This window comes from Hypanus sabinus, chromosome 3 (assembly GCF_030144855.1).
Source record: "Hypanus sabinus isolate sHypSab1 chromosome 3, sHypSab1.hap1, whole genome shotgun sequence".
Lineage (NCBI taxonomy): Eukaryota > Metazoa > Chordata > Chondrichthyes > Myliobatiformes > Dasyatidae > Hypanus > Hypanus sabinus.
The window spans coordinates 125653125-125664885 of NC_082708.1; the positions used below are offsets into that span (position 1 = coordinate 125653125).

Consider the following 11761-nt stretch of genomic DNA (forward strand, 5'->3'; position numbering starts at 1 on the left):
CTCTTGATGGTGCTCCTATAGTAAGCTGTTAGAGTGAGGGCAGGGACCTTTGCATGATTCAATCTGCTCAGGAAGTATAGAGGCTGCTGTACCCGCTTGACTAGAGAGGAGGTGTTGTGGGTCCAGGTTAGATTGTCTGGTATGTGCACTTCAAGGAACTTTGTGCTCTTCACTTTCTCCATGGCAGGGCCATTGATGTGCAGTGGTGTGGCCAATCGGTGCCTTCCTGAAGTCCACAATCATCTCTTTTGTCTTGTCTATGTTGAGACTCAGGGTGCTGCTTTCACTCCATTTGACAAAGCTGTTCACCTCCTCTCTGCAAGCCAATGAGTCCGACCAATCAAGTATCATCACTGAACTTGATGCTGTTTGAGCTGTTTCTGGCAGTGTAGATTTGAGTCAGCAGCGGGCTGAGCACACAGCCCCGAGGACACCTGTACTCAGCACGATGGCACTTGAGATGTGCTGCCAACTTGAACCGACTAGGGTCTTTCCATTAAGAAGTCCAAGATCTGGTTACATAGAGGGCTGGTGAGTCCCAAAGAGGACATTTTACCCACCAACCTCTGAGGGATGATCATGTTAAATGCCAATCCGAAGTCAATGAACAATATCCTGGCGTCTGAGGCATCATTTTCTAGGTGTGACAGGATGGATTGGAGGGCCAAGGCTTTTGCATCTTCAGTGAATGTGTTTGGTTGTTAGTTGAACTGGAAAAGGTCCAATGTAGCTAGAAGGTGGGATTTTATATAATCCACTACCATTTGCTCAAAGAACTTCATAATTGTTTAAGTCAGTGCTACCGGGCAGAATTGTTTAGGCCAGTTACCATTGTTCTCTTGAGCACCAGAATGATGGTGGCAGCCTTGAAGCCTGCAGGTACAGTGGACTGTTTCCAAGAAACATTATATATCTCCATTAAGATCTCTTAGCTGGGCCGCACAGTCCCTCAGCACCTGAACAGGAATGTTACCCAGCCCCACAGCTTTGTGTGGGTTTACCCTGGCTAGGATCCTCCTCAGTAGGACTGTGGTCAGACAGGGTGCGTTTCCTAGGGGGAGAGGGACTTTCTTCAATGTCACATCATGCAATGCGTCAAATCATGTACAGACAGCATTTAGCTTATCAGGACGGGAGGCATCACTGTCATTGATGCACAGGGTGAACATACCTGCTTTCATCCTCTGCCTTCCTGATGGCATGGGAGGGCACAGCTTTTGCTGACATTACAGCCATCTTATCTCTTCGATCTGAAGGTAGCATCCCAATTCCTAAGCAGTGCATGAAACTCTGCAGTCAGCCATTGTTTCTGGTTTGCCCTGGCAGAATAGTGTTTAATCTCAATAACGTCCTCAATGTATTTTCCTATATAGCCAGTCACCGATCCCACATATTCATCAATGTTCATGTGGAAATCGTAGGTAGCTGCCTCCTTGAATATGTCCCAGAACGTGCTTTCAAAGTAGTCCTGCAGTGCTGAGGTGGCACCTTCCGGCCAGGTGCTGATCTCCCTATAGTCTAGTATGACCTTTAATTTCATATATAAATTCATATAGTCATAAACTATGGTAAGAGTGTGAAAATATCTAATAATGTGCAATAAAACCCAGCAGGAGATTTATTTTGTCCTAATTTTGAGTTACATTTACAGAGAGTAATTTGAAGTGTTTCATACCAGGTTATTGTACAAGTAATATCAGATTGGAAGTGTCAAACAAGTAACTATTTGCCTCAGATATTGAAGTAACAAGAGTTAATCTTGCAAATAGTCTGAGAGCCTCAATTCCAGGTACATTCTCTGAATGGCGTTCTCGGTTGTTGCGTAACCTGAGGGTGTAACACCAGTGCTTCCTTGTGATCGGAACCCTGTCTTTCACAGCAGTCCCCTCTGCAATTTGTTCAAAAGCAGAATGTGAGCAGATGGATAAGGGAAAGACAGATGCAGATCATTAAACTGGTTTATTTCACTGGCAAATGAAGGTACAGATAAATGCTACAATCAATCCTTGGATACCAATCTAAACTAGTGATCTCACGGTCCATCATGGATTGTCTCCTGTCTTAATCAAACGAGCTTGTGACAGAGCTCTTGTATTGCAACATTCTGATAATGATAACAATACTCTTAACAACATCTGTCTAAAAATCAAACTCTTGTCCTTCTCACTATTTTGTACTTCCTTGTGATGACAGCTGAAGGGGAAAGCCTGTGCCATGGTATTCCTCTCAAGTATCTTGAACAAAGGTCTCCCAGTACAATGGGAGCATGGTGCTTATTGATAACTGAGATGAACCAACAAAGTGAAAAGCAAACTACTACAGATGCTGGAATTCTGAAATAAGAATGGAAAATGCAAGGTTGACAGCAGCCTAGGCCAATCTTATCTATATCTTGTTCTTCTACTCTCAGCCCACCTCTCCTGCTCAATACAGCAAGAATAGACTTTCCTTGGTCCTCAGCTTCCTAGGCGTTAGTGGATTATACTGTACAACTTCTGCAGGTGTCAACAAGGTTGCAGAGCAGTCGCATCTTCCTTTCCCATCCATTTTTGAAAGGTTCGTTCTATTTGCAACCCTCTGTTCCACTTTTCTGCCCCCATCAACCACCTCCTGCTCATGCTATTGTCCCACACAATAGCAAGAGGTGCCTCTTGCCTCTACCACTTCTGCTGGAAGCTCGTTCCATCCAGCTACCACTCTCTGAGTAAAGAAGTTCCCCCTCATGTTACCCCTAAATTTTTGCCCCTTAACTCAACTCATGTCCTCTTATTTGAATCTCCCCTACTGTCAATGGAAAAAGCCTATCCACATCAACTCTATCTATCCCCCTCAACCTTCTACGCTTCAAAGAAAAAAGACCTAACTTGTTCAACCTTTCTCTGTAACTTAGATGCTGAAACCCAGGTAACATTCTAGTAAATCTCCTCTGTACTCTCTCTATTTTGTTGACGTCTTTCCTATAATTCAGTGACCAGAATTGTACACAATAATCCAAATTTGGCCTCACCAATGCCTTGTACAATTTTAACATTACATCCCTACTCCTATACTCAATGCTCTGATTTATAAAGGCCAGCATACCAAAAGCTTTCTTCAACACCCTATCCACATGAGATTCCACCTTCAGGGAATAAAGCTTGAGGAATAAAGCACATCCTTTGACTGGGCACCTTGTTTGTTTACAACACCAAGTTTAGTAGAGTTGTGGAAAGTGTAAAGGACTACTGTAGAATATAGCTGAATGTAAATCAGTTACAGACAAGGGCAGAGATGTGGCGGATGGAGTTTAATCCAGATAAGTCTGAGGTGCTGCAATTTGGGCGGTGAAATGAAAAGAGAAAATACACAGTTAATCGTGGGCCCTTTGTTAGTATTGAGGGTACCAAGGGATTTTGGGGCCAGACTGTATGGTTCAGTGAAAGTAGTTACACAAGTGGATAAGGCGGTAAAGAGGGCTTATGGAATGCTTGCCTTCACTGGTACGAGTGTTCAGTAGAAGAGTAAGAAAGTCATACTGCAGCTGAATAAACTTTTTAGAGTGTTTTGTGCATTTCTGGTCACCCCATTACTGGAAGGATGTGGAGACTCTGGAAAGGATGTAAAAGAGGTTTACAGGATACTACCTGGATTAAAGGGTATAAGGAAACATGAAGAAAGCAGATGTTCTCCCTGGAGCTGAGGAAAGGCCTGATGTATTTTTAGTAATGAGGGCAAAGATAGGGTAGACAGTCAGAATCGTTTTCCCTGGGTAGACATGTCTGACATGAGAGTATATGCTTTTAAGGTTAGAGGTGAGAAGTTTAAAGGTGATGTGAGGGGCAAGTTTTTTACAAAGAGAGTAGTAAGTGCCTGAAATAGGATACCTGGGTAGTAGTGAAAGCAGGCCGTTTGGTAGAATTTAAGAGTCTTTTAGATAGACACATTTATTTTTATTATTATTTCGAGATACAATGTGGAACAAGCCCTTCCAGCCCACAAGCCACACTGCCCAGCAACCCATCTATTCAATACTACTGGATTACAGAGCAATTTACAATGGCCATTTAATCTACTACCTTTGGACTGTGGGAGGGAACAGGAGCACCCAGAGGGAACTCATACGGTTGAAGGGAATGGGGAGATATGGATAATGGATACTTAGTTTAAATTGGCATCAAGATCAGCACAACTTTGTAGGCCAAATGGCCTGTCCGGTGCTGTACCCATTTATATTCCATTGTAACCTGTTGAGCTCAATATAAAATACTCCAATTCAGATAACTCACTTTCTCTGTCAGCATTCAAAGTAGCCAGTTCTTCTGTAAGGCTGTGATGCTAGTTTTTTTCTCCATGAGCCCAACCTAACCCACTGGGCGTGTCCTACAACCCTCCATCTTGCACCTTTCACATTCCTTTATTGCCTTTCTTACCCCAATGACCAGAGGCACCCTGGCTCTACCATTATCGTAGATGCCTCCTTCGCCTTATTCATCCCTAGCCCAGCTACTCTGCAACTTAAAACTAGCTTGTCATCGGCTGCCCATTTTCCACTGGGTTCCTCCAGCAGTTTGATTTTTGCTGCAGGTTCCATCATCTGCAGTCTCTCGTGTATGTTGGTTTTCTCTCTCTCTCCCAGTTCCGACAGAACTTTCAACTTTAGATATGAATGCTACTTTTCTTTCCACTGATACTGCCTGATCTGCTAATTCAGAAGATGTGCATACTCGGGCAGCATCCATGCAGAGATAAACAATTGCTCTTTCAGGTCAATGACCTTCCATCAGAACAGAAGAAAAAATGAGAAACCAACCACGTTTTAAGTTGCAGGATGTGGAGAGAACAAAGAGAATGCCTGCAGTGGGTGGAGGTGAAGGCTGTTCAGGTGGCACGAATGGTTTTCATACAAGTGATGAAGCTGATCTATATGAAGGAGTATCAAGAGATAAATAAATGAGGGCAGCAGTGGAAGTAAAATCAGATGCCTGGAATCAAAATAAAAGAATATTGAAAGTCCTGAGCATCTGTGGAGAGAGAAAGATTGAGTTCATGTTTCAGATTAACACTATTACGTAAGAACAAGTTAGTTCTGACACAAACAGGAAAGTCTGGTTATCTGAAAACAACAAATTACTTAGTACTTACATACTTTTGTGCTGGAACTTGCTGAAAAGTGTCCTCAGCTCTTCAGCAAATATTTAGCCCCAGTGTCTGTCAGCATGTTCAGGACTGCCACACAATTTGTTCTCCGGGCTCTATCAGAATTCCAGCACTGCACTTCTCAAATCTGCTGAATTCCCAAAAACTTACCATCGAAATCTGACCAATAAATATATGCCATGTTAAACCTAGCCTGAAACAAACTGACCTTCTCATTTGAACATGTAATTGGTCCGTAGTGTTTTTTTTCTTCAATTTTATTTTTTATTCTTTCTGTCTGTGTAATAATTTTTAGAAGACACAAGTTTTTTTTTAATAGTTTTAGAATGTTATTCAAAGTCTTGCAGGTTTGACACCCAGCATTTTTGGGTACATGGCTTGGGTAATTGTCATAGTTTGCTCTAAACACAAAAAATTCTGCAGGTGCTGGAAGTCCAAAGCAAGACACACAAAATGCGAGAGGAACTCAGTAAGTCAGGCACCATCTACAAAAATAAATAAGCAGTTGGCGTTTTGGGCCGAGACCCTTCTTCAGGACTGGAAAAGAAGGGGGAAGATATCAGAATAAAAAGATGGGGGAAGGGAAAAGGGAGGGAGGAATGCAAGAAGGCGATAGGTGAAGCCAGGTGGGTAGGAAAGGTAAAGGGCTGGAGAAAAAGGAATCTGATAGGAGAGGAGAGTGGGCCATAGGAGAAAAGAAGGGAGGAGGGGACCCAGGGGGAGGTGAGAAGAGGTAAGAGGCCAGAGTGTGTTTAGAAGAAGAAGGGAGGGGGAAGAAATTTATTTTACTGGAAAAAAAATTTAAATTCATGCCATCTGGCAGGAGGATACCCAGACAGAATATAAGGTGTTGCTCCTCCACCCTGAGGGTGGGCTCACTGTGGCACAAGAGGTGGCCATGGACTGACATGTCAGAATGGGAATGGAAATTGTTTGGCAACCGGGATGTTCTACTTTTGGTGGATGGAGCGGAGGTGCTCAATGAAGCAGTCCCCCAGTTTACGACGGGTCTCACCAATGTAGAGAAGGCCACATCGAGTGTGCCAGATGCAATAGACGACCCCAACAGATTTGCAGTGGAAGTATTACCTCACCTGGAAGGACTGTTTGGACCTCTGAATGCAGGTGAGGGAGGAGGTGTATGAGCAGGTGTGGCACTTTGGCTTCTTGCACAGATAAGTGCCTGGAAAGGGATTAGTAGGGAGGGATGAATAGACACAGGTATCATGGATGCAGTGATCCCTGACAAAAGCATTGGGGTGAGGTAAAGATTTGGTTGGTGGTAGAATCACTTTGGAGATGGCGGAAGTTGTGGAGAATGATGTGTTGGATGTAGAGGCTGATGGGCTGGTAGGTAAGGACAAGAGGAACTCTATCATTGTTAGGTGGTGGGAAGATGGGGTGAGCACAGATGTTCAGGAAATGGAGATGTGAGTGAGGACAGCATCAGTGGTAGACGAAGGGAAACCCCATTCATTAAAAGAGGGCAGAGACAGTGGATACAAAGGAAATGAGTAAGGGAGTAGCATTTTTACAGGAAACAGGCTGAGAAGATGTACAGTATAGTCAAAGTAACCATGGAAATTGGTCAGTTTATATAAGATGTCAGTCAACGTTTGTCTCCAGAGATGGAGACAGAGAGATCAAGAAAGGGATGTCCAAAATGGACCAAGTGAAATTAAAAGCAGGTGGAAGTTAGAGGTAAAGTTGATGAAATTGATAACTTAGCATATGCGCATGAAGCAACACCAGTGCAGTCAACAGTGTAGCAGAGGAATAACTGGGGAGTTTGTTGCAGCCGTATTATGGGCAAGATTACTTATGTCTAACTCCAGTCCTACACAACCCCTCACCAAAACCATGGTGTTATATTGTGTAAAACCCCATGACTGTGCAGGACCTCACCATTTTGGATCCAGTCATTGCCAGCACCTAGACATTTAGGGATTTGCAACAGATAGAAGTTATCAATTTCCCATTTTAGTGATAAATGCAGGCAGCTTGCCACTTTCAGTAGGTCAGGCAGCACCCGTGAGAAAAGAGTGGCCAACGTTTCGGACCGAGATGAAGGGTCTGACGAAAGGTCTCGGCCCGAAACGTTGGCCACTCTTTTCTCACGGATGCTGCTTGACCTGCTGAGTTCTTCCAGCGTTGTGTACGTATTCTTTGATCCACAGCATCCGCAGTTGTATGTTTGTGTTTTGCCACTTTCAAAATGCTTTGGCCTAAAGTAATCAGTTTTTGTTAAAGATGCAACCCATCTTCTTGTTCTCATATCTTCCATTTTCCAAATAATAACAAAATCAAACTCTATCATTATGTCACGAGTAAGATTTTTTTTCTTTTCACTATTAATAATTTCCAACAAACTCAGGAGGGGGTGGCCACGGTGCCGGTGGGCTTTGTTAATATTTCTTGTGGGCATACTCAGCAAATCTATAGAATAGTAACTATAACAGGATCAATGAAGGAACATCCGGAGTGCAAAAGACAACAGACTGTGGAAATGCAAATATAAATAAATAGCAATAAATAACGAGAACATGAGATGATAAAATAAATAGTGAGATCATTGGTTGCAGGAACATTTCAATGATGGGGCAAGTGAGTGTACTTAAACCCCTTTTGGGGTTGAGGGGTAGTAACTGTTCTTGATCCTGATGGTGCAAGTCCTGAGGATTTTGTACCTTCTATCTGATGGTAGCAGTGAGAACAGATCATGACCTGGTTGCTGGGGATCTCTGATAATGGACAAACAACACACGCAAAATACTGGTGGAACACAGCAGGCCAGGCAGCATCTATAGGGAGATAATGGTTGCTGCTTTCCTATGACAACATTTCATGTAGATGTGCTCAGTGGTTGAGAGGGCTTTACCTGTCATATACCAGGCTGAATCCACTATCATTGTTAGGATTTTCCATTCAAAGGTATTAGTGTTTCCATACCAGGCCATGATGCAGCCAATCAATCTACTCTGCAATACACATCAATAGAAGCTTGTCAGAGTTATAAATGTCATATCGAATCACCACAGACTCTTAAGGAATTGAGAGATTATGTTGAAAAATCATGAGGTATGGTGGGTCAAATACAGTTTCAGACCAATTTCTTGGCACTGGGTTCTGGATTTCAGCAACAGTCAGTGGGATTGTGACAAATTAATATCTCTGGCTCAGATGAGACAAAATTTCAAGGTTAACCTCACTGTCCAAGCTGAATGAGCTGATCTCAGCCAGAAGGTGATATCTGGTGTAGAATTACTCTCAACATCTCTTGACTAAAGTGAAGAAGCGGCCATGGTTTTCACTGTTGACTACTGCTCTTGTGAAAGTGTGCATTTGTACACATTAAGCAAGGGCAGCATGCTTATTATGGGAATAAATACTTAGGGTAGTGTATGTGGTACTTGTTAAGCAAACTTTATCCTAGATGGTGTTATGTTGCCTCTGTTGTGGAGCTACATTCATCCATGCTAATGAAGAGTATTCCATCTTACTTCTAAACCTGCAACTCAAGAAAGGCTTAGAGAAGTCAAAAGATCATCACTTACCACAAGATACCCAAGTCTCTGTCCAGTTCTTAATACAACAATATTTATACGGCTGGACTAGAAAATTCTAAAATTATCAGAGATCCCCAAGTTATTGGTAGGCTAAAATTGGTTGCAGAGAGGGAAAAAATTCATTAAAAAGTCAAATTCCAAAACCTGGGTCTCTGTATGTCCCTTTGCAAAAGAAGACATGACAGTGGGTATATTGCATAAGTAGTTTGAAGAGACTTGATATGTCACCAAAGACTCCCGCAAATTTTTACATATATACAGTAGCGAGCATTCTAACTGGTTGCATCACCATCTGGAATGGAGAGGCCACTGCACAGGATCAGAAAAAGCCGCAGAAAGTTGTAAGCTCTGCCAGCTCCATCATGGGCACTTACCTCCCCAGCATCGAGGATATGTTCAAAGGGCAATGCTTTTAAAAAGGTGGCATCTATCATTAAGGGCCCCCATCACCCTCTTCTCATTGCTACCATCAAGCAGGAGGTACAGGAACCTAAAGACACACGCTCAGTGTTTTGGGACACCTTCTTCAGCTCCACCATCAGATTTCTGAATGGACGATAAACCTATGTACACTACCTCACTGTTTTCTCTTTTTGCTCTCTTTGCACTACTCATTTAACTTACTTTTTTAATGTATACTTCCTTTTGTAATTTGTATTTTTTATTATGTCTTGTAATGTACTGCTGTCACACAACAACAAATTTCAAGGCATATGCCAGCGGTATTAAACCTGAGGTGTGAAGGGACTAAAGCATTGTGCTTCTGCGAGTGACTGCAGCTTGAAAGATATCCTTGAAATTTTGCCCTTGCATTGGGAAGAGAGATAGGTAAACTTATTCAATAGCACTCTAGGGAGCGTTTTTCTCCATTATCTTTTTTTTAACAGTACATTGATTTAGTTGATGTTTTGCTGTGTGTTTTAGTAATGGTCGAATAAGGAGGAGAGAGCCACACAAAACCCATTGGTGAAAAGCAATATATGAGTACTTTGGACATTGCAGATGAGTATGGCCCCAAGATTTAACAATAGTATAGGCTAAGCTAGCTGGTGCTATGTATATAACTATAATACTTTTTTATTACTGAACTAAAAAGAAGAAAGATTTGTTGGTGTTCCTGTTTCTAATTGTGATGTAGTGGTCCTATCTCAAATACTCATGTATTGGATGGTCATGTGCTATCCCTATTGATGAGATAGTCATGCTTTAATTGTCCAAGATCATAGATGAAAACTGGATATTAGAACCGTTCTAACAGACTGTCAAGGCCAAGTTACCTTTCACAAAAAGGCAAAGGGATCATCTCAAACTTACTCTACTAGAGAGTAGCTGGTAACACTGTGGCTTGAGCACAAAGGGTAAAAGTAGTGAAACATCGTGATTTCCTCGACTGCATAAGTTTAGGGAAGACAACTTCTGGCCCCTCCAAACTTGTGGGATTGAAGTGCGATCCCACCCCAAACACCCTGTTTGTGTGGATGCTGTGTAATTCGCTACCCTGTTAATGTCACGCAATAACAGACAGTACACCGCATATGATTAAAAGATTTATCTTTATAGTTCTTAATTTGACTAAGGGGTTAGGAAAGAAAAGAACAAAATGAAAGAAAAGGGCCCATTTTAACAAAACAGTCTAATGTGCACAAGTTGGATCTCACAGTTTAGCCAAGTCACCGATCCTCAATCAATCTCACCCCAGGCTTCATCAAATTCAAGAGAGAATTAGATAGAGCTCTTATAGATAGCGGGGTCAAGGGATATGGGGAGAGGGCAGGAACAGGGTACTGATTGTGTATGATCGGCCAATGTCACAGTGAATGACAGTGCTGGCTAGAAGGGCCAAATGGCCTACTCCTGCACCTACTGTCTATTATCTATAAATCAGAGTTCTGCTCCGGGTCAAATACTACAACCTCTTCTCCCTTCATCTCCTCTCAAACAAAAGCCCCAAGCCCAACGTTAGTGCCCCTTACCAGAGAAACCTCCCCTTCAATTCGATCATCCTAAATGGATAGCATCCTAATTTCTCCTCACCTCTTATCTTCAACAATAACCCAAACATAAACCAAAAGCGGAGTGAGCTGAAAAGAAGCAGCTCTCACAGAACTGCCAAGATGAAATACATACAGCAAAACAGTAAAAGTATGAACCAGGACATAACAGTAGCAAACTTCATATTATAATCTCAACAAAATGAAGCAAAAGAAATATTTTAGCACTTTTAATCTAACTTACTTGTGTTCTTGTCTTGAATTATCTTCCTTCAAGTCATAGCTTTATTTTTGCTTTTTTTTTCAGATCATTGCCCTTTGCAGAGAAGCTGCTCTTTTGGCTCTTCAAGAAGATCTGCAGGCCAAGATAATTACAAAAAAGCATTTTGAACAGTCATTGAAAATAGTCACCCCAAGGATCCCTCAGAAACTCATTGAATTTTATGCTAATTACCAGCAACAAAGTGGATTGCATATGCTTTAAGAAAATGGATCAATCACTGAAGATGTCAAACTCATAATGAAAATTTGAATAAATTTACATTCTCCAAAAAGTGGCAAACTTCATTCATCCACGTTTCAAATTAAATTTGTTTAAATTGTATTTGAATTCGATTTCAAGTCTAATTGTCATTTAACCACATATGCATACTCAGGAATACAGCCAAACAAGACGGTGTTACTATGGGGTCAAGGTGCAAAGACATTACCAACAGTCACACACAGAAAGCAGACACAAGATCACAATCACGTAATAAGAGTGATTGATGTATACAACAATCCCATATAGTATATCAGTAAAATACAACACAGAATATATATATATATATATAGATATACACATACATACAAAATCCAGACCCACCCCCCACCCCCAGCCCACTGATATCATCTTTCCACTGGCCCCTCAATGCCCGCTAGATGACATTGTAACTTTGAGCCCAGTCTTCGCATATATAAGCACATATTGAATATTAATAAAAACACAACCAAACAACCATTTTAAATCTTCGGCCGCCACAACTGCACCACGCCGCCCCCAGCAGACTGCGATGGCTTGGACGCCTC

The 11761-nt window shown here is 41.9% G+C and overlaps 1 protein-coding gene across 2 annotated transcripts in view; it reads left to right on the forward strand.

Annotated features, from left to right (window-relative positions):
• afg2a (AFG2 AAA ATPase homolog A) overlaps positions 1–11490 on the forward strand; it is a 377888-nt gene extending 366398 nt beyond the window's left edge. For both annotated transcript variants that reach the window (XM_059965085.1, XM_059965084.1), the window contains exon 16: positions 11001–11490. In XM_059965085.1, the coding sequence (XP_059821068.1) occupies positions 11001–11177 (177 nt within the window). In that variant the 3' untranslated portion in view covers positions 11178–11490. The remainder of the gene's footprint in view (positions 1–11000) is intronic.
• The last annotated feature ends 271 nt before the right edge of the window (positions 11491–11761 follow it).